This window comes from Chelonoidis abingdonii, chromosome 10 (assembly GCF_003597395.2).
Source record: "Chelonoidis abingdonii isolate Lonesome George chromosome 10, CheloAbing_2.0, whole genome shotgun sequence".
Taxonomy (NCBI): Eukaryota; Metazoa; Chordata; order Testudines; family Testudinidae; genus Chelonoidis; species Chelonoidis abingdonii.
In genome coordinates, this window is record NC_133778.1 from 6,518,224 (window position 1) to 6,545,496 (window position 27,273).

Consider the following 27,273-nt stretch of genomic DNA (forward strand, 5'->3'; position numbering starts at 1 on the left):
ATAACTGGTTTTCTGGATATAAATGCCAGGGGCTCCTTTAAGGGGTAGCAAGCTGGTCAATTGTCCAAGGCCCCATGCCACAGGGGGCATCATGAAGCTAAGTTGCTCAGGCTTCTGCTTCAGCCCTAGGTGGCTGGGCTCAGGGCCCTGGGCTTCAGCCCCATGCAATGGGACTCTGGCTTTCTGCCCTGGGCCCCAGCGAGTCTAACACTGGTCTGTTTGCGCCCCTGCAAGGGGCCCCAGACCGCTGGTTGAGAACCTCTGTTTTAGAGGATGAGGTGGGTGAGATGGTTCCTTCTGGCCTTAAGGTCTATGAGTCGTTGAGACCAGACTCTTAGAGCTGGGTCCTTTGCCTCATTAGCATAATGGAAGGACTCTCCTGCAGGAAGTGGCGAAGAGACCATGATGCAGGCATACTCCTCTGAGTACAATGGTCAGGCTATTGCCTAAGATCATCTCCACTGTGTCTGTTTGCATGCACAGCCTCACAAACAATCCAGGATATGACAAACCCATGAGGGTCATGAAAACTGATCTTAGTGATTTAATGGAATAGTAAGCTCATACTCTGTTAGTCTATTTGCAGATGCATTCTGTGGGCCTTGTGATGTGATTTTGTCAGATCTTTTAAGCTATGAAGGTTGGCCATAATCAGTACTTGTATGTGAGACTTCCAGCTATGACATATACCTGCAGGTGCTTTAGAAAGTGATATTGGAGATTCAGTAGGTGGAACTCTTCCCTCTGAGGCAGTGCTGAGGTAGGACTTCATATGCGGTTAGTGGCTCTGTGCTGTTAGAATCCCAACTTTTAGACAAAATGTAAAGTAGAAATGCCTTTGCGCTTTCCACAAAAATGAGTGCCATGGTGAAATTCTGCTCCCCAAAATCTGTGGCATGGGTTTGATATTCTTCCCTTCCTGGCCGCCTTAGTTGTATATTTTTTGTGTGCGCAGTTTGAAGGCTACCAACTTCTACTTAGAGGTGGTTGCATTTCAGTGGTGAGTGAAGTGGTCGCCTTCTCTATAGTTGGCAATCATTTTATGAAATTTGTAGAGTGTGTTGATTGAAGAGCCAGTGGCTGGATGAGTGTAATCAGGCGCGGACTGACCCGGCACCGCCTCCTCCTGGTCATCTAAGGAATTAGCTCACCAGTCATCAGAGTGCCTGCTGCAGGCCAGGTGACCTGCCTGTTGTTGGCCCCCGTGTCCCTCCCAGACCCTGGTGTCCTTGTCTTGGGTGCTGCCCCCTGGCAGTACCCCACTCTCTCTGGGTCTCCCCACCCAAGGGAACCCCCACCCCCTATCCCCACATCACCTCAGTCATGGCCACTGCCAGTCTCTATCTAGCCCTGGCGCCCTGGGGCGGACTGCAGTCTATCAGCCAATCATCACAGGCAACCCCAATACCTATGTGGGCCTAGGACCAGGCCCTGCAGCCTGGGGAGTTGCTGGCCTAGTGTTTCCCAGCCCCCAAGGCCTTTCCCCAGCCCTGCCTCACTCTAGGTCCCCGGTGAGTTCCCCAGCAGCCAGGCCTGTCTCTCTCTCCAGTCAGAGTGAGACTCCTGAGCTTCTGGCTGCCATGGCCTTCTTATAAGGTCCAGTTGCTCAGTGTGGCGCGTGGCCCCAGCAGCAGCCACTTCCAATAGGCCGGGGTTTTGCTTCCTTCTGCAGCCCCTGCCCTCTGCAGGGCTTTTCCAACCCCTTCCGGGCTGGAGTGGGTGTTCACCTCGCTGCAATGAGTGATAGAAAGGAGCTGTGTTGATTGGCCCGATGCTTGTATTTAAATGCTAAGCAGATATGGGCCTGGTTAGTAATTAGATGGGAGACCAGGGCAAGGTGAGGTCTGTGGAATCCATGTATCCTTTGTGTACCAGGCACACTGACCTGAGCTCTTGCTAGCTACTAACAGTATACCAGAGTCTCCTTTTGTTTGCTAGGTAACCGTACTGGATTTGATTTACTATCTCCCTGGAATGTGGTCATCACAAATAAGGACAAGCCTTTATCTGGCAGATAGCTGCATGGATACTTCGCATAAGCCTGTACTGTCCACATCTAGTTTTGCAATTTTGATTCATTCTTGCCAGGATCCACATTTGTTGCGGCTTTTATTATTTTGGAGTGGAGTTGGGGAGGAAGGGGATACAGAAGATTTTTGAGGAGCAAATATACAGATGAATATTGGGACTTTTTTTTTTTTTTGACAAAATACTTGATAAAAATGGAAAACATGATTTATTTTAAATGTTTTGTCCTTTTTTATAAACAACAAAGAAATAAGATGCAAGAAGCTGCTTTACTGCAGCGTGAAGACAGAGATTTAATTGCACGCTGCCAGGAAGCCAGATGCTCCCCTGGTGTAAACTGGCATTACTGCAGTGGGCTGTCTGACCCAGGGCATTCAGGGTTAGGTTTCCCTGGGCAACTTCAGTTGTGTCCCCTTCACTTATGCTTCCCAACAGCACCTCCTATACCATGACCATACGATTCTAGGATGTGTGTGACATGTTGGACTGGATCGCCCCATCTCTGCGACACACGTGTGTAGCACTTCATATCACTTATGCAACAGATGTCATTACAAAGACAAAATATGCCACAGTGGCCTCTCAGTTCAGCACAATGGTAACCTCTTGACAGCACTCTGCGTGAACCATTGGCAGAAGCTGTTGGCAAAGGAGTTGAAGGGAATCAGGTGCCCAACTCCCAGTGAGCATCAATGAGATGTGAGCACCTAATTTTCCTAGACCCCTCCTAAAATCTCAGCTGTAACCCCCCTCGCTTTGTGTTGTGCAATCTGAACAATCCATTCCAAATCTCATGTTGTTCAATAATCAATATGGTTTAACATTGATATTTTTGGCCGGTGGGTTTAAAACTCATGACTACTTGCATAACAACGTACAAATAAAAGCTTTTATGGTGTCACAAATGACGCTTCTGAAAATGGAAATTACTGAAACGATGTTTACTCTGCAGCCAAATGTAGTGGTAATAGCACAGAGACTGGGCCAAATTCTGTTAGAGGCACCGTTTTAGTCGAGTATAACAGAGATCAGTGTTACCCATTGGTTTCCAATGTATCCCTTTTAACATAACATTGTATATTTTTTTCTAGGAAGTTTTTATCTTATATTTCATTTTTGCTCCTTAAATAGACTGTGAATAATGATGAGTGTACTTTGCTAGTCAGATCAACATGCCCTTTCTCCTAATTGTCCTTCTCAATACACCCCAGCATTGACTCAGACTGTATTTCTTATTGTTATGATGTAGCTCTCTGACAGAGGAGCAAAACACGTTCTGGTATATGCTGTATTGTGGAAGCATTTGTGCTCTGCTCAGTGATAGCAAATAATATTTGTGATTTGTTCAATACTCTGTGGCCAAATCCTGCAGAATTTACAGAGACCTCATTCAGCACCTGAGTAATTTGGCTCTGTATTTGTCTCTCTTTCAAGGCTTTATTATTTAAAACAATACTCAATTATTTAGTTAATGGAAATGTGAAAACAATTTTACAAGGTAATTTTCTCTTTCGCTTGCTGCAACACACATTTGTCTTTGATCTTTCCCTTTTTACTGATACTGTAGTAACATTGTTATCCTGGGGATTTGTAACTATCCGTAAGGAATGAATGAATACATATATCCTGGGCCAAACCTTAAATTCTTTTCTCAGTTTTGCCGTGGATAAATTGGTCACTCGAGTGAATGGGAGTTTTATCTCATTCAGGACTTCAGGATGGTCCTTGGGCATTCATGTGCAGCTTGAGACAGGTAGGCTCTATGTGGAATTTGCAATGAAAGGGAAGCCAGTGGTGACCGGGAGACTAGGTTTTTTTGGAGTATGATGAGCATAGGAACTGTTTTAACATAGTGGGACCTGATACTGTGTGTCCCAAGCCAGATTACCAGGTTACCTTTAATAGGGTATAAGCAGACATTTTGCCAGTACTGTGACAGACCCTGGCCAGTGGGGTACAGGAGTCTGGTAGAGGACAAATATACTGGTCACTGGATGAGTAGTTTTCTGTTCCCTGAGTGACCAGAGCAGGGGCTGCACTAGAGTAATCAGGAATTTGCTAGAACCAATTAAGGCAAACAGGCTGATTAGATCACCTGCAGCCAGTCAAGGCAGGCTAATCAGGGCACCTGGGTTTAAAAAGAAGCTCACTCCAGTCAGGTGAGAGGGAGGACTAGTTGGCCTCCTAAGGTCTCTTCCAACTCTAATCTTCTATGATTCTGTGAAATGCTGGCTCACAACACTTTCCTCGCAGCTCTTGCCAGCTGTTCAGAGTACAGAAATTAGAAATATAGGGCATGTTGTAAGCCGTTTAGGCATTAGTTTAAACAGCTGCCTTACCTGAATGCCTGGATGCGGAGTTCCCTACATTTTCTGAGATTTTTCATTACACTCAGGTGCGTTTGTTACATATCCATATGAAAAATATTTTCATTCAATAACAGAAACAGATAGGGTTTCACTGTCTTCCCTGGGCCGGAGCAGCTCCCATAAATGGTCTGTGGCTCCTGAAGTCGTTCCATTGGGCAAAACATCATCTCTTCACACTGATGTAGTTAGGAATGCTCAGGTCAATGAGCAATCTGATTGGCTTTACTCTGGTTTCCATTTCACAGCCCCAATAGCAGTGGGCAGGAGTTGTGTCGTTCAGGGCAGGAAGGATAGGAAAGCTAGTCTGGTAAGGGTGGCAGTGAGGAAACTGCTCTTGTAAGGTGCTGCACAGCAGCTGTTCTTGTGTGGCAGCGATGAGAGGCTTCAGCATGGAGATGCAAATTTTAAAAGAGGAAAGTGAAGGGGTAAAGAACCATTGAAAATGAACCCCAAGAGATTGTTTTGGTCTCCATTTTAGTGTAAAGCAGGATAAGGTCTGTTTTTTAGAAAATAATCCTGTTTTTTGTTTCATTTAGAGCAGGGGTGAAAATCTGGCCCTTGAGCTCCTGCTGGGAAATGGGGTCTGGGGCTTGCCCTGCTCCCACACTCCAGCCGGGGAGTGGGGTTGGAGGCTGCTCCACACACGCAGGCGAGGCTCCCAGAAGCAGCAGCATGTCCCCCCTCTGGTTCCTATGCTTAGGGGCAGCCAGAGGGCTGCATGCACTGCCTCCGCCCCAAGCACCGTCCCCACAGCTCCCATTGGCTGGGAACTGCGGACGGAGCAGTGTGCAGAACAGCCTGGCCACACCTCCGCATAGGAGCTGAAGGGGGGACATGTCGCTGTTCCCAGGAGCTGCATCACATAAGCGCCACCTGGAGCCTGCACCCCGACCTCCTCCCATGCCCCAACCTCCTGCCTCAGCCATGATCCCACTCCCTCACCCTAACCCCCTGCCCCAGCCCAGAGTCCCCTCCCACACCCTGAACTCCTCATTTCTGGCCTCACTCCAAGGCCCACACCCCCAGCCAGAGCTCACCCTCCCCTGTGCCCCAATTCCCTGCTCCAGCCCTGATCCCCCTCCCACCCTCCGAACTCCTTGGTCCCAGCCTGGGGGACCCTCCTACACCCAAATCCTGCATCCCTAGCCCCACCCCAGAGCCACACCTCCAGCAGGAGTCCTCCTCCTCACCTGCTCCTGCACCCCAACCCCAATTTTGTGAGCATTCATGGCCCACCATACAATTTCCATACACAGATGTGGCCCTCAGGCCAAAAAGTTTGCCCACCCCTGAGTTAGAGAGTTATCTGCCCAGTAGACTAACATGCCTTATTCCCAGGTTTCCATGTTGGTTTGCTGGAATCATACTGCATGTGACACTAGGAGTTATTCTCATTTTGATTCATTGGGACTTATACACAAAACTCTGTGCACTGACATGACACTGTGCCCCCTCGATCAGTAAAGTCTTGAAAGAGTTTAAAAGCTGATACTTCATGTATGTTGTTGAACTTGAACACCTGATGCAAGCTCACCCTCTTGGGTTGGTTGGAATCTGGCCTTTTATTCCTTAACTTTAGCAAAGCATTTGATATGGTCTCCCACAGTATTCTTGCCAGCAAGTTAAATAAGTATGACCTGGATGAACGGACTATAAGGTGGAAAGAAAGCTGGCTAGATCGTTGGGCTCAATGGGTAGTGATCAATGGTTCCATGTCTAGTTGGCAGCCAGTATCAAGCGCAGTGCCCCAAGGGTCGGTCCTGGGGCTGGTTTTGTTCAATATCTTGATTAATGATCTGGAGGATGGTGTGGATTGCACCCTCAGCAAGTTGGCAGATGAACACTAAACTGGGAGAAGTGGTAGATACATTGGAGGGTAGGGATAGGATACAGAGGGACCTAGACAATATTGGAGGACTGGGCCAAAAGAACCGATGAGGTTCAAAAGGGAACATAGTGCCAGAGTTCTGCACTTAGGAAGAAGAATCCCATTCAACTGTTACAGACTAGGGACTGAATGGCCTAGGCAGAGTTCTGCGAAAAAGGACTGCGGGGTTACCGTTGTCGAGAGCTGGATATAAGTCAACAGCGTGCCTTCTGCCAAGAAGACTTAATGGCATTTGGGCTGTAAAGTAGGGGCATGTGCCAGCAGATCGAGGGACGTGATCATATCCCCTCTGTTCGACAATTGTGCGAGGCCTATCTGGGTTACCTGTGTCAGTTTTGGGCCCACCAACTTAAATGAAATGTGGAAAAATTGGAAGGAGTCCGCCAGAGGGCAATAAAAATGATTAGGGGGTGAAAGCACATGATTTTGAGGAGAGGCCCGTCGGGAACTGGCTATATTGAGTCTGCAGCGCAGAAAAGAAGAATGAGGGGATTTGGTAGCTGTTTTCAAACTACCTGAAAGGGGGTTCCAAAGAGGATGGATCTAGACTGTTCTCAGTGGTAGCAGATGACAGAACAAGGAGTAATGGTCTCAAGTTGCAGTGGGGGAGGTTTAGGTTGGATATTAGGGAAAACTTTTTCACTATGAGGGTGGCGAAGCACTGCAATGTATTACCTAGGGAGGTGGTGGAATCGCCTTCCTTAGAGGTTTTTAAGGTCAGGCTTGACAAAGCCCTGGCTGGGATGATTTAGTGGGGGATTGATCCTGATTTGAGCAGGGGGTTGGACTAGATGACCTCCTGAGGTCCCTTCCAACCCTGATATTGTATGATACTCTTTTCCACTAGTTTGTTTAAAAATTGACACTTTGCATGCCAAATGCTTCTGATGTTCTTATTTGCCAGCTCTCTGGTAACTGACTGATAGATACCATTTACAAAACTCCTCTCCGCTTTCCCACCTGCTTTCTTCTGCCTCCAGTGCTTCACCCTCACCACTGCTGATGTCAGACTCCCCTGCACTCCCTCCCTCAGATGTGCTGCAGGAGCCAGTATCTTTAGGATGTTGTTTCACATGCAAATTTAAATGACAGCTCCCCCACTTACCTGTGGGGGACTGGACTCATTGATCTAACAGGTCTTTTCCATTTCTGATGTCTGTGATTCTGTTAAACTTCCCAGGCCACCCAAGCTCTAGAAGGTTATTGAAGGTGAAGTGTTACAGGGCACTCCTTCCTGCATACACAGCAAAATCTCAAAGGGGGCCTTATCAGGATGGAATTTCTATCTCTTCAATTTTCTTAAATTTGAAGCAATAAAACAGAGCACAAAATGTATTCCAAACACATCATTCTTCCGAGGTCTCCTTTTAAGGGACCAGGAAAAGACTCCGAGCACAAGAAGGGATATACAGGCTCTGAAATACTTACCTGTTTTGGCTGAAGCCCATGTTTTGCCAACTGCTGGGTGGTTTGTCTTGAAAAAGCGACTACTTCAAGAGCTACAATTGGTTTGACAGCTAGATACATTTTCCTTTAAATGTGCAGTATCCAAGTCAAGCAAGGGGAACATCCAGTGGGTAATAACCCAAAATGGCCAATTACTGTACATTTCTGAGAGCTATCCCAGGAACTAGCCGTGCTTTTAAAATATTGGAATTTGATTGTTATGGACCAGGCAGCTTATTTGACACTGCTCAGATATTTTTACAGCTATTCTCAGCTAGCAGCAGTCAGTCACAATGAGTTACTAAGTCTGATCAGCCAAGCTGCAGCTGGAATTGCTTTGCTTTGACACCCTTCTACCTGCTTGGACAGCTCCCTGTTCCATAAGGGCACGTGACACTATCTGTGGGCTTGCAGGATCAGGAGAGATCTGCACTGACAAAGTTAAATGATTTTAGTTAGAAACCAAAACTGGGCTTGGTGCTGGTATCGTACTTCAGACCCTGATCAAGCACTTCTGCTAAAGATTTGGGCTTTACCGTGTCTACCCAGGCCAAGTCCTTCTGTTAATGTCGTGTTTGCCATGTCTTAACATGGCGTCCTGCTTTGGTTTTTTTATTGTACTTTTGTTCTTAATTTTTTTGGTGTGACTTGTTGTATTCTATAACAATAACCTTCTTAGTTCTAATGTCCCTCCTACCCCTCAGCAGTTGACCAAGCTCCACCAGTTGGCTATGCAGCAAACCCCCTTTACTCCCCTTGGACAGACCACCCCCGCTTTCCCTGGTACGTACCCAGATGCCCTTTACAGATTTCCTTCTCTTCTTACCTGTAGAATTTCTCTCTCTTTCTAAGCTTGTTTTATTTAATGGAAATAAATAGGACAAGTAAAGTGAAGTTGCAAATGTCAATGGTGAAAAGTTAACAAAGATTAGTATTTCAAAGTGCTTTTCCTATGGCTCAGTTCCCTGTAATTGTGTTTGTACAGTCTGCTCTTGGGAAGCCATGTTTATCTGCTTCCTGCTTTTCTAGCTTGAGTAGAGGTTAATCAACCTTGGGATAAAACTAATATTTGTGGGCCCTTTCTAGCACAGAGGAGTGGGTATTTACTGCCACGGGTTGGTATGTCCTTTGGGAGACATCCATGCACTCTGACAGTGCTTCATTTGTTGAGCATTGTCTGCAGATTCCAAAATCTGTAAAGGTTGTGTAAATTCCTTTCAGCTCTTCCTGTTGATCTCAATCACTATCCAGGATGCTCTCTTCATATGCACAAAGTAGCAGTAGAATGTTGACAGAAACGTACCATGCATGAAGCCTCTTTGTGTTGTGCTTCATGGGAAGTGGTGGGAATTAACCTTAGTTTTAGGGGGAAATCCTGTCCTCTGGTGAAGGAGGCTTTTGAAGAAGTATGCTACAATGGAGGACCCCCAGCACTCTAGTTACGGCTATGTCTCAAACTTTGCTAGTAGAATTGATAATACAATTTAAATTTTTCATTGTGAACTAGGGTGGCAGCTATAGAGTAGGGAATTAAAATACTTAAAATACCTTCATTTCACTCGATGGTCAAAATGCCAACTGGAAATTCGTTTTCTGCCATTTTGTCCATCATATTTTGAGCTTCCTAGATGAAGTGACATTGCTTATCTCCTTGAAGGCAAAAGCATTAAATCTGTTTCTTCTTTGCTCTTCAGGAGAAAAGCTGCCCTTACATTCCTCCGAAGAAGCTCAAAATCTGATGGGCCAATCATCAGGTAAAATAAAAGCTACAGGGAAATTAGTAGGCTTCTGTTGCAATATTTCTTGAATAGGACCCTATCGTTGCTGTAACCATACATAGATTGTCTTATTGTGTTGACAAGACAGTGCGACTTCCAGTGGGCAAGAACTGATGGTGTAGGACAGTATCTGCCATTTTCCTTCTACAGTATATCCACGGAAGTGAATACATTTGCCCATACTGTACTGTACTTCAATAGTCCACTAATATAGTCTCTTCATATGTGTGTATCATTCACGCTAATAGGTATTATGCATGGTCAAGAAAATAACAGAATTATGACCTATATTATTGTATTTGATTTTTTATAAAGTTCTCCATGGGATAACAGAAGAATACCCATGGGAGGCATGAGACAGCATTGCTCTGTTAGTGTAGCTTTATTAATCCATCCAAAGTAAGATAACTTTCTAAGCTATGCAGTGCATTAATGTATCTGAGTAAAGTGGTCATTTTTGATAAATTCCTATTTCAAATTTTCTGTGCTGACAATTGGCTAAGAAGCTAACACATGCCAGCACAGACTTTTTTTAATAATAATGATTGTTTATATCTTAAATGCAGTCAGAACAGGGTGTTTTTAGCACTTGAGAGTAAATGATAAAAGAAGTTAACCTCTTGAAAAATATTGTTGACATTCACATAACATAAAATACCATTAATTTAAACATACATTTGCAAAATAATCATTTCATAATATGGCCTAGTGCTAATAAGTTAATGTATTTTCCAGTGAATATTTTATTCTGCATGCCAATGAAAGGAATTTTTGGGATCTTATTGTACTATAATATCTCTTGTTGGGGAATGGAAGTACATTTGGTTAAAGCAGTATGGGTATATTTTGTGGGCTATATCCTCAGCCCATGTAAATATCAGCTTAGCTCCAATGAAGCCAATGGAGTCACATCTATTTATGTCAGCTGAAGATCTCGCCTTATGTTTAAATCGTAGCCTTACATATAGAGACTTGTATTTTTAGTAAAAGTCATGGACAGGTCACAGGCAATAAAAATTTTTTTATGGCCCGTGACCTGTCCATGACTTGTGTTAAAAATGCCTGTGATTAAATCTTGGGGGGGACAGGGGGGTATTGCGCTGGGCCCACTTCTTGGAGGGTGTCTGGGGGTGGGATCGGGGGAGGGATTCCATTCGGGGGGGCGCATCTGAGGCCAGTGGCACCAGCTGTCCAAGCCAACGAACTGTGGCTGCTCCAGCTGACTGGCTGGCTGGGGACCGTTGCCTGGGGCTGCCGGAGAAGGAGCTCGTGTGGCTGTGCCCCGGGCCACTCCAGCAGTGGCTGGTGTGGATGTCCTGGGGACCACCTGAGCAGCTGGCCCAGTTGCCAGCTGCTTGGGCAGCCCTGTGGTCGGCCACACTGGTCCCTGAAGAAGTCACAGAGGTCACGGAAAATTGCAGAATCTGTGACTTCCACGACTTCATGACAGACGTGGATACTGACATAGCATCCCCTCGCCTCGCCCCCACTATAAATTTTGTAACTGTGTAACATATCGATTTAGAAAATGTCACCTGTGGAATTGCAACAGTTACTAAATTGAACCTCATAATGCATGTGAGAACTCCAGAGAGTTCAAGGTCATGGACTCTGGGATTTTCCATCACTGCTGTGTGGTGCACTCTAAGGTGCAAGTAACAGGGACAACCCAGACTCCAGCCTATGGGATGTGATAGTTAGGGGCACCCAGCAAGGAAGCCAGAAGACCTACTGGACCGTCCAATGTTCAGTGTGGGAGAGGATGTAGAGCATCAGAGTGAATGAGGAGTAGGTTCTAGATAGGCATTATGAGGAGGGATCCATGGGGTCAGGATTGGATCAGAACTGGGAGCAAGGGGGAGATGGAATGGTGGAGAGGAGGGAATTTGTCCGGGCTTGAAGCAGAGGCTCCAGTCCCATTTGAGTATTGGTTAGGATCAGCTGTTATTTTGCCTCTATGATTTGCCCTTCCCGTTAACACTGTGGGGGTGGATTTGTTAACCCAGAAAGGGAGTATTAGTGACAATATGGAGTAATAGAAAAGAAGGCTGCATCTATTTCAGTGAGTGGGTTACTCTGCAAGTCTACCTGGTGAGAAGTGCTTTTCATTAAGTCTTGGCATTTAGGAGCCTACTGCTGACCAGTAAAGTCTTTCCTCTGTTGTAAAACCAATATTAAACCCAAGGGAGAGCTAGTGGTAAGTCTCTTGTGCTGGTGTCCCAGCCAACGGCTAATGCTGCATGACAGGATGCGTGCTCCTGTGGTAAGGCACGTGATTGGCCATTGGAAGACCTGGCTTGTATTCCCAGCTCTGCCCCTCCTGTCTCGGGTCCTTAGACTAGTCATTTCGGCCAAAATACTCAAACTTGGGGGCCTAAGGTTAGGCAACTAAATCTATAGTTAAATATTTAAATAAGTGCCCAGATTCTGAGAGGTTCTTACCAAATCCCTTGGAAATTTCTGGGACTAGTGAGAGCTCATCAGTTCTGAAAATCTGGACCCTTCGGTATCTAACCTCGAGCAGCCAAGTTTGAAAATTGTGGCCTTACCCTTCCTTCAGTTTCTTCTTCTAGAGGATAGGTACAACACTTACCTGGCCTCCTGGGGTGGTCGTGAGGCTAAATTCAGTAATATATGGGAAGTGCTATATCTTCTAGCAAAGCAAAGCAATTTGACAGAGTTATTTCCAGGAGTAGTCTCCGAAATGCTTATTTAAACGTAAACCTTTATTTTCCAATATGGTCATAGATTTCAGTCTTGGTGAGAAGTACTTTGCATCATGTCAATTCTGGCATGCTAAGGAAAATGGCAACACATCACATTTCTTTTAAGAAATTTTCCATATATTCAGTCTTCATTGTATTATTAATGAAACGTCAATCTTTGTTATGGACTTAATATTGTAAACTATGGTTGTTCTGTTTTGAATTCTTAAAACACAATGATACTAACAGAAATGTGGCTTGTTGGTTCCAGGGGTGGTGGAACAATTTGTATAGTGGGCAACCCCCCACCCCCGGACCCCTAGTTCCAGCATCTATGATTGGTTCATTCCTTTTCTAAATGTACTCTGTTGTTATCAGCAAAATTAGATGGGGAATTCTCTCTAGCAGGACAGAAAATGTTGGTGGAACTGAAGGGTAGCAATGCTAGATCATTACTTGTATTGTTTATATATTCCTTTTGGAGCAACTTCAAAATACCACAGGACATGCAGCAGCAATTCTGGGGTCATTTCATTTTGTGACTTGCATGATAGAGTTCAGTAATGTTGCTGTGTTTTTTCATAGTGACACTGTAAGTAATTGCATTAATCGCTGTTAATTGGGAGAAGTGAGAAAACATGAGGCAGTTTAGCAACAATGAAAGCCATCTGGCCTCAACACACCTGCCTTTTCTTTTGTTTCATTTTAATTCTATATTCTGTGTGCTCTTTCTTCATGCTCTTAATCCCCTATTTCTCCAGACACAAACCTTGGTGTCTCTTGAACTCATTTATATTCTTTGCCTTAAATTCCTTCTCTGGTAGTTTATTCTATATAATGATTAAAGTTTTTGTGAGCAACTAAATTCACATTGGCTACCAGAAACCTTCACTCTCCTAGTGCTGCAAATAGGGACATGAATGTCACTATTTCAGCAATAAGTGAAGATGTTTATTTAGAGAAACTACTGGTGACATATGCTTGGTCCTGTACTGAGAACATTATGAAATGCTGATTGATTACATTTCAAGCTGCAGAGATTTGTCCCGAGTCCTCCACTTTCCATCTTAACGAAAGTGTTCTTTATCTCTTTAGGGAAACTGAAAGGAAATATGTCTCTATAAATATCGATCACTAGGTACCACATGTTTCTATCTGGTTAAACAATGATGCAGGCTCTAAAACTGGATGTCTTGCTCTTCCTATGGTGGAAGTGAATGATAGGTATTGAATTCAGTTAGTCAGTTCATGTTTCATATTTGTGTCTTTGATTCACTGAGTGTAAATCTGTGGTGCTTGGACTCCCAGAGTTGCATTGCAGAACACAAACGAGTACACATGAAGAACTTTTACTCTCAGCCTGTATTATCTGATGCATTGTGACACAGTATTCCACTTTCAGTATCATTGGTAAACCACTGGTGAACACTGCTGCCAGAAGGACATGCAGAAATATGATATCATGTGATGTAGCACTGCCACATGTCCTAACAAAGACCATTCTTGATCTATGTTGTACCTCCTCTCCATGACTGTTTCCTTAAGCATATTCTGCTGTATCATGTGATCAGAGAGGTTTGTAGTGTATATACTATTTACCCCTTGATGTCATCACCATGATGATAAAGCATTCGTCCTACAAGGCATTTACTACCTCTAATATGCTATGGGCCATGTGATTTCTGACTATCCAGTGCTTACTTACAGACTTCCCCTCACAAAATGCATCTCTTATTTCTCATTGGCAGACTTCAAGCAATACAGAATGTTGCTTGCTTAACCTATTTCAGCATTTCCCAGGTGGGTCTGTAATTTTGCACAGTGGTTTACAGTAATCTAGGGATTGTCTGAGTGTTAAAATAAAGGAAAGGAAGCATGGACCAGCTGGCAGTAGCAAGAAGCTCCGCCTCCTTGTTTCTTGGAAGGAAGACAAAGTGATGGGAAGGCACCTACAGTCACTGGCTTTTAGACTGGAAGCTGTGAACCTCCTAATGAGAATCAGCTCGGAGGTTTGGGGGTCCCAGAAGAACAGTGGTAACCCGTTGCAGGAGTGTTGTTAGTACTTTTGTTCCTTGTCATTATACCAGACTGTGGTGTCCACTTCCCTCCTGACCCTGAAGGAGTATGGAATATTTGTAATGTCTGCTGTTTTGGTAAAATACAGGCAATACACAGTGCTTTCTCTGCAAGCTGTAATCATTTTCCCTTGCATATGCTCAGGTTTGGATGCCACTCCCCCGGCCAGTACTCATGAACTCACCATTCCCAATGATGTGAGTATAGCACCTTTGACCGCTCTCTGTACCAGGATCTATATGAAAGCTACAAATAAATCAGTTACATAGCTTTATAGCAGCCAGTTCATTGAGCCCAGCCATGTGGTTTGACCGTGGTGTGTCAAAACTTTTAATATGATTACTAGACTTAATGCACAGAAAAAAACAACGTTAAGAATGGGTCAATCTGGGTCTCCCCGTTTTTTTTTTTGTCTTTGCTAGTTTAAAATCTATGACTATGTCTTTTCTTTAAAGTGAATTTAATGCTCATGAAATATGCCTGGTTGACAGCTCTAGAGAATGAAGTCGTTTAATATTTCATGACCAGTGCAGCAGGAGTAGACTCTTTCCATTGTCCCACCAATGTGCCTTAGCCATGTGGACCTCTGTGATGTACCTGCCCACTCAATCCTTGTTCTCTCTGCTGAGTGCCAGTTCAATATGTTTAATTTATTGTAAGAAGATCTAGAAAGAGATTAACTATAATTTAATCTTGATTGTACAGAGAAAGAGAAATTCCAATTTAGGAAAAATTGGCAGGTGTGTGGAGGAAGAGTATGAGACGATCGAAGTTCCTCAGCAGGTGCAGGGAAATAGAATGTATATTTTTGTAAATATTCATGCAGATTGCCTATGGGTGCACGTACCCATGGTTGTTCTGACAGCATCTGAGCTGTTGAGTGTTACTGGTATGTTAGTATAAAGTAAATGTCAAACTCACATGCTCAGATATTGACAGAAATGAAGCATTCAAGGGCTAGACTCAGCCCCAGCTGAGGCACAAAGCTGTCCCAATGGAAAATCTAAGGATTTCAAGGGGAATTCTCAGGTGGAGCTGCAGGGGCATAGCCAGCTCTATGCTACTGAAAAATTGAAAAGTGTTAGGGACAGGGATGAAAGAGACAGCACATGGCACTTCATTGATGCTGGATTGTCACACTGGTTTCTGTAGGACCACTGGAGGCAGCATATTTTAAAGCAGCCCTGAGGCTGCTGTACATGCCGTCCAGGGCATTTTGGTCCCCAGGCAGCCCAGGGTCAGGGAAGCTGAAAATTCTCAAAGCCTTTTGCACCTTGGCAAGCTTCCGCTATGAGTAGGCTGGAGGCTAGCATAGATGACATAGCTAGTCACAGGACACTTTCCAAGCTACTCTTATTCCTCTGGTTCACCTCTGGAAAAAGAGGCAAAGAGTGATGTGGCAAATCTGCAGATGATACAAAATTATTCTAGATAGTGAAGTCCAAAGCAGACTGTGAAGAGTTGCAAAGGGATCTGATAAAACTAGTGATGAGGCAATAAAATGGCACCTGAAATTCAATGTTGATAAGTGCATAGCAATGCACATTGGAAAACATAATTCTAATTATACATATAAAGTGATGGGGTCTAAATTAACTCTTACCACTTAAGAAAAAGATCTTGAAGTCCTTGTTGATCATTCTCTGAAAACATCCACTCAGTGCGCAGCGGCAGTCAAAAAAGCTAGGAAAGGGATAGATAAGACAGATAATATCATAATGCCACTCTATAAATCTATGATGCACCCACACCTTGAATATTGTGTGCAGTTCTGGTCACCCCATCTCAAGAAGGATACATTAGAAATGGAAAAGATACAGAGAAGAACAACAAAATGATTTAGGGGTATGGAACAGCTTCCCTATAAGGGGAGATAAACCATCTGAATCTTTTTAATCTTAGAAAAGAGACAACTAAGGAGGGATATGGTCAAAGTCTACAAAATCATGAACGGTGGGGAGGAAGTGAATAGGGAAATGTTATTTACCTCTTCACATAACACACAAATTAAATTAATAGGCAGAGGGATTAACACTAACATAAGGCAGTACTTCACACAACGCACAGTCAACCTGTGGAACTAGTTGTCAGGGATGTTGTGAAGGCCAGATAGCTGGGTTAAAAAAAGAACTGGATAAGTTCATGGAGGATGGGTCCATCGATGGCTATTAGCCAAGATGGTCAGGGACGCAACCCCAGGCTCTGGATGTCCCTAAACCTCTAACTGCCAGAAGCTGGGACTGGATGACAGGGAATAGATCACCCAATAACTTCCTATTTTGTTCATTCCCTCTGAAGCACCTGGCATTGGCCACTGTCAGAAGACAGGATACTGAGCTAGATGGACCCAGTATGGCTGTTCTTATGTTCTTAGAAAAATCCTCTTGGGCAGTTAGGTGCTTTCCTGTGCCTTGATTCCCAAAGGTTCAGATAGTTGGGTCATCTCGGTATTGAAAACGTGAATGTAGAGATTCTTAAAGCATTTTTGTGAAGATTGGAGCAACTATTTGCAGAAGGCTCTAGTCTCTGATAAAGTATTGATCTCTGTGAAGGTGATGTACAAACTGCTATATGTTACTTCAATGACTTGGGACTTGCAATCACTAGAAACTAAACTTCTTCTCACACAGCTTTTGTCAGACATTGACAGCACGCTGAATATTTGCAGCTGCTTTTTCATCCAGGATGCTAAAATATCTTTTTATCTTTACCTCTTGGTGACCAAAATAATTTTGACCAAGAAAATAAAGAAGTCTGTTTTGAAAGGTTTCAAATCCCCTAATTTATCTTCACCTGGAGAAAAAGGGCTCACATGCCCTTCCATATCGTAAGGCAAATAGCCTGACAACTCTTGTTAGCAGATGTGGAATAGCTTTCCTTGTATTACAGAAGGAATCAGTGCCAGAAGTCAAAGGATGCATGCCCTAGGGTTTGGAAATTCTGCTTGACTAATCATGATTCAATACGCTCATGAGCGTTCCTTGTCAACTGTGTTAGGCAGGGTGGGGAGAGTCAAGGGAGTGCCAGGGTGTGAAGTATTTTCTTTGATCCTAGAAGGTTAATTTCAGAACTGCTCTGCTTTTCAAAACATTATTTTAAAATCAAAACATTTTGAAATCTCCAAATCAGGAGGCTTCCATCTCAATTTGATTCTTTTCAGGCAAAAAACACAGGAAATCTTGTTGCGGCAGAACACAGAAGCAGTCAACAAACACTCCCCATCACCTCCTGGGTTTTTGCAAAAGCGTTTAATATGCCAGACCTGAATGAAAGAAACACCATTGTCCTTGGTGCTTCATGGCTAACTGACAGCTCTTCTAATATGAAAGCAAGCTACACTTTGCAGCCACATATGCAAAAGGCCTTTTTCATGCACACTTCAACTTCACAAGCTTAAAATATCAGTCCTGAAACTTGGTCTCTGAATTACGGTTCTCTGTTCCTGTAGCACATGTATATCAGACCAATCCTGCATTTCTTTTGGTTATGTAGCATCTGTCTCCAGTCAGGAGTGAGACAGACGCTTCAAGGTTCTTGACAAATATGTTGGAGGAGCAGAACATCTTTAAGGTCATAGATTCCAAGGCCAGAAGGGACTGTTGTTATCATCTAGTCTGACCTGTTGTGTATAGCACACGCCAGAGAACTTCCTCAATATACTTCCTAGGACAGACCTTGAGAAAAACAATTGATCTTGATTTTAAAATGGCCTGTGACAGAGAATCCACCACGATCCTTGGTAAGTTGTTCCAATGGTTAATTACCCTCACAGTCAAAACTTTGTGCTTTATTTGCAGTGTGGATTTGTCTCGCTTCAGCTTCCAGCCATTGGATCGTGTTAGACCTTTTCTCTGCTAGATTGAAGAGCCCATTATTAAATATTTTCCCATGTGAAGATACTTGTAGACTGTGATCAAGTCACCCCTTAACCTTCTCTTTGTTAAGCTAAATAGATTGAGCTCCTGATATTTGTCACTAAAAGGAAGGTTTCTTAAATTTTCATCATTCTTGTGGCTCTTCTCTGAACCTTCTCCAATTTATCATCATCCTTGTTGAACTGTGGGCACCAGAAGGGGACACAGTATGGCAGCAGTGGTCATACCAGTGCCAATACAGAAGTAAAGTGTCCTCTCTACTCCTACTCAAGATTCCCCTGTTTATGCATCCAAGGATTGCATTTGTCCTCTTGGCCACAGCATCACCTTGGAAGCTCATGTTCAGCTGATTATCTACCGTGACCCTCATATCCTTTTCAGAGTCTCTGCTTCCCAGGATAGTCTCCCATCCTGTTAGTGTGTCCTACATTCTTTGTTCCTAGATGTATGTGTTAATATTTAGCCATATTGTTTGATTGTCCCCAGTTTACCAAGTGATCCAAATCACTGTGTCAGTGACCTGTTCTCTTCATTATTTACCCGTCCCCCGATTTTTGTGTCATCTGCAACCTTTATCAGTGATGATTCTGTGTTTTCTTCTAGTTGCTTGAAAAGAGGCTAAATAACACAGGGCCAAGAACTGATCTCTGTGGTATCCCACTGGAAACAGACCCACTCAATGACTATTTCTCATTTACAGTAACCAGCTTTTAAATCCATGTAATGCATACCATATTAGTTTTACACCAATCAAAATGTCATGTGATACCAAGCCAAATGCCTGACAGAAGCCAAAATATCTTACATTAACACTATTACCTTTATCAACCAAACTTGTAATCTCATCAAAAAAGATATGAGGCTAGTCTGACAGGATCTATTTTCCATAAATCCATGTTGATTTGCATTAACTACAGTCTCCTCCATTAATTCTTTATTAACCAAGTCCCATATCAGCCACTCCATTATCTCTCACTTGATTGATGGCAGGCTGACAGGCCTATAATTACCTGGATCACACCATTCACCCTTTTTAAATATTGGCATGACATTAGCTTTCTTCCAGTCTTCTGGTGATCCAAGACTTATTGAAAATCAATATCAATATTCCAGCAAGCTCCTCAGCCAGCTCTTTTAAAACTCATGGCTGCAAGTTATATGAACCTGCTGATTTAAAAATGTCTAACTTTAGTAGTTCTGTTTAACATCCTCCAGGGATACTAATGGAATGGAAAGAGTGTTATCATCACCATATGATCAGACTTTATAATCTGTTTTTCTCCAAATAAGGAACAGAAATATTTTATTGAACCTCTGCCTTATCTGCATTACTACTGACAATTCTACCGTTTCCATCTGGTAAAGGACCAATACCATTGTTAGGATTCTTTTTGTTCCTATTTGAAAAACTCTTTCTTATTGGCCTGAACTATGCTGGCCATAGACTTTTCCTTGTGTTCCTTCGCTTCCCTTAGGAGTTGTAGAAAATTTATAACTGCTGATTTATATTCATTACTATCAAGTTCTCCTTTCTTCCATTTGTTATATATTATTTTTTAAAGTTTTTATAGCTGCCTTCACTTCCCCTCTAAACTAGGTCGTTTTTTTTTTACCCAGCACAGTCTTCCTTCTCAGTTGTGGGATTGGGCCTTTTTGGGGTATGTATGTTCTCCAGTAATGCTTGGAGATTGGCAGATTTTTATTTTAAGGCTGTCAGGATCATCTTGTCTGAGGTCCTGTGTAACACAGGCCAGAAAAAGTCATCCTGTGATTTCTGCATAAAGCCTAGTAACTTGTGGTTGAGCTGGAACAGATCCTTTAGAGAGACATCCAATCTCAATTTAAATACTTCAAATGATGGACAGTACATCACATCCATTGGTACATTGTTCCAATGGCAATTACCCTCACTGTTGAAAAGTATTGCCTTGTCCCTAGTCTGAATTGGTCTACTTTCAATTTCAAGCCATTGTTATGTCTTCGTCTCTTAGTAGATTAAAGAGTCCTCTATGGTCAGATCTTTCTCCTCATGGATGTGCTTATAGACCATGATCCAAGTCACCTCTTAACCTTCTCTTGGATGAACGAAATAGACTAAGCTCCTTTAGTCACTCACTATAAGGCAGCTTTTCCAGACCTCACATCATTCTTTTATTCTTTGTGAATCATTTCAACATGATCAATATACTTTCTGAAGTGTGGATGCCAGAACTGGACACAGTATCCAGTAATAGTCTCAACTCCATACTGCTGTTTGATGTTCTTCTGCTTATATATCGTAGAATCATGTTTGCCCTTTTTGCAGCATCACACAGGTTTTCCACATCAGCAGGTTTTCCACCAGGACCCCATGTCCTTTTCAGAGTCTCTGCATTCCAGGATATAGTACCCCATCCTGTTAGATGAATGATGTTGTATGAAGTGATGTTATAATTATCTCACTCCTAGTGCTCCGAGCTAAGAAGCATTTCGTTGGTGGAGGAGCCTCCTGTGAGATTTTAAAGAGGAATTCTAGTGGCCTAATGGTCTCTGTGCCGTCTTCTCTCACCAGGATAACTCTGTTCACCTTCTTCACTTACCGCCACTTCATATTGCTCCATTGGTAAGGCTAGTATTATGTACTATAGGGCCACAGAAGAAGGAGACATAACATGTTACCAGTGAGAATTCCCTTTCCTAATCATTCTCCTCCACTTACTGAGAAGTTGGCAATAAGAGGAAATCTGCACTGTAATAGAAGCAGCATTCATATACTAAATCTAATTTCAAAGTGGAGCAAATCATTGTAAGCTCTATTAATGTGTCTTCAATGTGATCAAAGAAGAATAAACATTCAGATAAGAAGCTGTCACCAGTTGTACAGATTGTGACAGAGGGAGCACAGCTGCCATTTGAATGAAATACAGAATTTCAAGGCAAATTTCTTGGAAGTGAACTTAAATTGCATGCCCAAATAGAACGTGCACACACAAATGAGACTGACATACATCGAATCAAGTAGTTAGACAGCTAATTGATTTGTACACACAAGTCCTGTTGGCTCTTGCAAATACTATGATTTGCACACACAAATGTCAGGGAGTCAGGGGAGAAAGTAACATAAAAGTCTTACTGGTACAGGGGCCCAGCCTCGGGCGGAAGGGGCGGGGGCCTAGGGTGGAAGAGGTGGGGCTTGGGGTCAGCCTCTCCCAGCCAGCCCTTCTGCATTAGCGGGCCTGCGCCGCCTGGGGCTCCAGCGGCGATGTAAAGGTTTAAATTGCTGGGCCCCAGGGCAGCTGTCCCTTTTCTCCCTCCCCCCGCCTTGGTGGCCTTGTAGGATGGGGAGTGGCAAAAGGACAAAAGGGGCAGTGATGTTAAACATCAGCTGTATACGGCCCTGTACCAGCGGCCACTTTTTACTGGTACGCAGTACTGGCCCGTACCAGCCCACTTTCACCTCTGCAGGGAGGGCAAATCTTAGAGGCCCTCATTGGGCCCCTTTGGAAAATTGAGGCTTAAAAATTGGTATAAGGTAAAATCTGATTTCTTAATCTTTAAGATAAGCATATTTTTAAATAGATAAGTTTCCCTATAACTTGTTGTCTACTTTGACCCCAAGTCAGCAAAGGACATGAGCTCAAGCTTAACTTTAAGCTTGTGCTTAAGTCCTGTTGAAATCAATGAAGCTAGGTCAGTTTTCACTAGCTGAGGTTCTAGCCCCATATTTCTTGAGAATTGTATTGGAGAGTCTATTAGGTTGCTCAGTGTCATAGTCTGTTTCTGATCCCCATACAGACAGAGTGAGAGAGAGAGGAAATTGGGAAAGGGGAGTAGGAGTTATTATTGAGAACTACTGAAAATGTGGCACCTCATCTCCTGGTGGGACACTTGTCCGAAGGATCCTGCCCTCTGTCTGTTTCTTATGTCATTCACCATGTCTGAGGGAATGCCATTGATGAAAGGCAGGAAAACTGAATATTTAATGTGAACAGGTCACTGCAAATCTTCTTAGCATACCTCACCACCACTTCTCAGGCCCAAAGTTCGTTAGCTCTCTTTGACTGCTTTGAACACAGTGGTGAAGCTCTGGAGATAGACATACTTTCCTTACTTCCATATACCTTAAAGTAGCCACTCTGGCAATGTTTTGATTTTCTTGAAAAATAACCCAGCAACGTTCAGAAATCCTCCTTGCACTTTCCTGGCTCTCAGTTTTCCCCCTCACTTTGTTTATCTATTCTTTCCTCTTACTGTTGATAAATTTCTCCATTGGGGGCCTATGCAAAGGAAGTTTGTGATCTCACTGCTGTCATAAGTAGACTGGTATTCCTTTTGTAAACATGTAACCGTTGAGGGCATTCTGATGTAAGACATTATCAAGTGCATGGGAATGGAGACCTGACCGACCTTCTCATCCCTACAGCTAACCTTTCCAGAAAAGGGCTGAGGAACCATGTGCAGCATATGTCTGTAATGTGTCTTCTCTGGGAATAGAGAACGACAGGCTCTAGTGCTGTCAACCTGCTATCTTTCACTAGCACAAAAATAAATACCACCACCTTCTCTCTGACATTCACCTTTGTGAACTCAGGCCACTTCAGACCTGTTTAGATCGAGACCTCTAGGATCTGCTTATCATGAGATTGACTCAATGTGGAGAGGCAGATTGACCCAGGAGGGTGTCAGGGACAGGACAGACCCATTCATGCTGATTCGAAGTGTTATTAAAAGAAAGAGAAGGAGAAGGCAGAAGCAGATGATGTCTTTGGTGATTTGGCAGAAGTTCAGTAACTCATTATTTTAAACTCTGTAACTCTCCCACACACTAAAATAACAATGCAGATAGATAGCCTTTCATCTTTGGTACGTTCCAACCAGCTGAGGACACAACTGAAAATGAGTTTGGTGACACAGTACTCTGTCTATATCTTGGCCCTCAGCACTAGTTGGCATAATCTCACTAAAACTAGCAGTCTCTGCTCAAGAGAGCCAAAGGACTGAAATAGCACCAGGCTGTTGCAGGTCAGGATGAACTTACAATGGCAGAGCTTTGGGCAGGAAATTGCTCATATTACCTATGGCTTAAACCAGTGCTTTTAGTCTCTTGCCTTCATGAGCATTAAAGTCACTCACATCCTTTAGCAGAAATGATGAGTTGTCTGACAACCCCTAAGAACTTCACCGTGTGATTATGCTTGCATCCTGCAAGTTACTGTCTGAGGATCTGCTTTAAGAAATTCCCTCCATACTTTTTTTTAGCTAATAGGCTGCATAATCGGACGCCAAGGGACCAAAATCAATGAAATTCGACAGATGTCTGGAGCGCAGATCAAAATTGCCAATGCCACAGAAGGCTCATCGGAACGTCAAATTACCATCACAGGAACCCCAGCTAACATCAGCCTTGCCCAGTACCTCATCAACGCCAGGTGAGATGTGCTAATCAAGGCCACATTCATCCACCACAGTCTCATGACCTCCCTGTAAAGAGAGAAGCCAATTGAATAAGTCATACAAAACTCAGACAGTAACATATACTCCAAGCATTACTTTCATGGGAGTGATTTCATTAGGTGTCAGGGCACTGGCTGAAGTGAACACGCTGGTAATTTTGTTGTTTGTTGATATTCAAAGTGAGTGGGAATATTATATCATTGATTTCGGCCTTTCTCCCATGAAAACCTTCCTAATGACAACTCAGCCATTTTCTCAGTGCTAGAACTCAGGGCCAGAGCTTGTGTTGCTCTAGCTATGGGACTGTTAACGTCTCTCTAGTTGTACTCTTGTTGGCAGGAGTTTATGATTAGGCTGTAATATTATTTTCCCTCAAAAGCATGGCAAGTTCTCAGCCAGGGCGTGGGAAGTTATTTGTTCTGGAGGAGAGGGCATAGTTTGAAAACAGTTCATTTAGCCCCTTTGGCCACATGACAAACATATAAAGAACAACAAATGCTAAATGTTAAGTCCCAGGTGCCTCTTTTATGTGTTTCCAAGACTCAGGAATGTCTTCCTCTTTCAAACAAATTAGACCAATAAATAAAAAAATGAAACAGCCTGTTTATTTTCTTTTACTAATAGCACACATGCAATACATTGGAGAGAGAAGATTTCATTAAGCTAATAAGTAGCTGAACTGATGGTGAATGTTCACTATCAACATTGACCCAAACTGGTGTCATAACAGTGTCTATGGTTCGCTGGGGCAAGGATGCCCCGAGCAAAGCCTAGTTGTGCAAATCTGAATGTGCAAGTATGGAACCATTGAATAAAACATGCTTTTTAAGAGGGCTGTAATTGGGTGTGGTTGGTTGAGTTTATCCCAGAGGGCAAGCTGTAACCGAGTCTCGAGGAGGAAAAGGGGAGGGAGTTGGATTTAGTCAGACTTTTTGTGTCTTAGTATAAATGCACAGGTGGTGAGATGGGGAGAGTGGACCGGACCTCACAGGAAATGTGATAGTTTTCTATTTATGAGCCCCTTGAACAAAGCATCACTTTAACATTAGAAAGGGACCAGTTGCAGAAGGGGTTCATACAGCTAGATTGACTATCAAATCTTTCCACACAGGGCTGAGTCTGTATTATGCCAGCCAATCATGAGAGGTCACTGGAATTTTAGCATTTACCCATCACATTTTTTACCTTCTGATACGGGTTTCTCCACCTGCCCCATCACACTGTCAGGATGAACCTGCAGTAAGAATGCCCCCCGAGGAGTGCTCTTCTCTTAGTAACCTCATGACTTTGGTGCTCATTCAGGCGAGGGACTGATTGCGCTGGCTAGATCAGGTATAGTGCAAACAGGGTCTGTGTGAGTGTTCTTGCCATAATGGAGGCTGTGCCAACTAACCTCCATTCTGACCTGTCCCAACCTCTGCCCTTCTATCCGAAACCCCTGTGCCGCAACACCTGCATTCTGACCTGTAGCACCTCTGTTGGTCAAGTCCTGGGTTTCCCTTGAGCAGAGATTAGCACACTGCTCAAAGTCTCGTATGAAATGTCTGTCCTTCCCTAGCTGCAAAGCCACATTTGAAAACCATATCTGAGTTGCTGGCATAGAACTTCCTTTTAACTTTAAGTGCCTCTTTAAACAAACTCTCTTTTCTTTGCAGGCGGGGCTGTTGTTAATAATAACGATTAGGCAATCTGAATTCCAGCTGCCAATAGCACAGAGAAAGCGATGGAGTTGGGATGTAGCAAAATTGTTAATAAATCATTTCCTCCCAACGTTTTAAAATCTGTGGCAACGTGAAAAGACAAAAAGGAAATTTAATATATAAAACCCTTTGTTATGTCACAGTTAGGGGTGCTACGAACACACTTCACCTGACACAAACTCACAAAAGCAAGGAAATGAAAAGTTAAGCCACTTAATGGATCTGAACATCACAGGCCACATAGCACAACCTTAATTCTGCCCCGCTTATGCCCTTCTACACACACTCTTTACCAGATTATTTCCCCCCTCAACACTAGTTGTTGTGGGTGGAGGTTTTTGGGCATAGTAGTTGTTTGTGTTGTGAGAAGGTAGTTTGGCAAAGGGTCATGTGCAAAAGAGGGTGCGGGAAGGCTAGCATCCAGGGGGCAGAGTTAAGGTTGTGGGGTCTGTGTTGAACAAGAGATATGATAGTGGCAAAGTACGCACCTTGGAGGGAGAGTAGAGGGTATGTACTGTTAGGTGACTTAACTTTTCATCTCCATGTTGTTGTGGGCTTATGTCAAGTGTTCTGTGTGGGTAGCAACCCTCACTGCTTCACAATGGAGTCTCTGTGTGTTCATTTCCAAGGTTCGCAATGCTTCATAGGTGTGGGCGGTGCAGACCTTTGTGACAGTACACGTGCAGCTGCTGAAGGAAAATATTTTATCTGTCAGAATCTGTGCATGAGCTCTCGTGCACTGTAGGATAATCACTGATAATTGCAGACAGGAAATGATTTTTGTGTGGCCAGCCAATCAGTCAGGCCTGGATGAGCTCAAGGTCCCTCCTCACCGACTAATCAGGCTTGCATGTGCCCAGGCTCATGTATATCAGGCTTGTATGCACAGTGCCATAAACTTCAATTCATTATGTGAATTATGTCTAAAAATCACCCTAGTCCAATCTCTCTCTCTCTTTTTTTTGAACCTCCCCCTCTCACTCCGCACTGGACGAGATCTCAAGGGCCAACTTTCTACTACACTTCGTGTAGATTGACCATCTTTTTTAAGAGATCTTGGTCAACAATGAAAGCAGGGTGCCAAGGAAAGCAGCCATCTGGAGTCCCAGTTCAGAACCTTCCCACTGAAAGTTTGTGGAAAGAAACCAAAGAGGCTACCTCGACGTTTCAGCGGGCATAAAACTGACCTTGTGGGAAATGTCACTGATTGGCCATCTGCTCTTGGAGACCAGCAGACATTATTGCCTCCAGTTTAGACCCCTTTTAAAATGCAGTCTTGACTGTGGTGTCACACCCAGGCTGGTGATGAACACTTTAGCTGGCAGGTTGCACTGGCAGAAAGGGAAGAGTGCGTAGGAGACAGCAGAAAAGAGGACTTGTGAGTATGCCACAAAATCTTCATTTTCTTTTCTAATCCTGCTGTTTGTTTTTATCTCTTCCCTTTCCCCTTTCTTTTCCCCTTTGTCTATTCTAGGCTGACGTCTGAGGTCACTGGAATGGGCGCACTCTAATTTCTACCCATCATTCTTCATTCTGCATCACCTGACCCTCTCCAGCCAACGACACTTCACCCGGCTTGTACAATCTGTATTTTTACCACCTTCCCTTTACCTCCATAGATACTTTTTCTTTACTAACACACACACACACACACACACACACACACACAGAGTTTCTTTATATATTCCATACTGTGCTCCTGATATTGCTCCTGAACTCTTTATTTATGGTCCCAGGCCTGTCCATTTTTTCAAAGTATAGTGTTAATTATTTTAACTACCTTTTGGAGGGTTTCCATTGGTGAGACTTCGGAAGAAGGCTTGGTCTCTGGTGTCAGTTTAGCTTTGCTCTTTTAATGTTTTATTTTGACATTTTAACAGCATTTACTGTAGTGTATGATTTATGATGCCAGCTAGAGTTGTGCTTGCTTTGAAATACTCTGCTCACAATTATCCTATTGAAAGGTCCGTTTTTC

At 43.5% G+C, this 27,273-nt stretch overlaps 1 protein-coding gene across 2 annotated transcripts in view; it reads left to right on the plus strand.

Annotated features, from left to right (window-relative positions):
• Positions 1–26,926, plus strand: part of PCBP3 (poly(rC) binding protein 3) — a 56,646-nt gene extending 29,720 nt beyond the window's left edge. For both annotated transcript variants that reach the window (XM_032769701.2, XM_032769734.2), the window contains exons 9-13: positions 8,439–8,514; positions 9,426–9,485; positions 14,435–14,487; positions 23,404–23,573; positions 26,773–26,926. In XM_032769701.2, coding sequence (XP_032625592.1) covers positions 8,439–8,514; positions 9,426–9,485; positions 14,435–14,487; positions 23,404–23,573; positions 26,773–26,809 — 396 coding nt within the window. In that variant the 3' untranslated portion in view covers positions 26,810–26,926. The remainder of the gene's footprint in view (positions 1–8,438; positions 8,515–9,425; positions 9,486–14,434; positions 14,488–23,403; positions 23,574–26,772) is intronic.
• Positions 26,927–27,273: the final 347 nt, after the last annotated feature.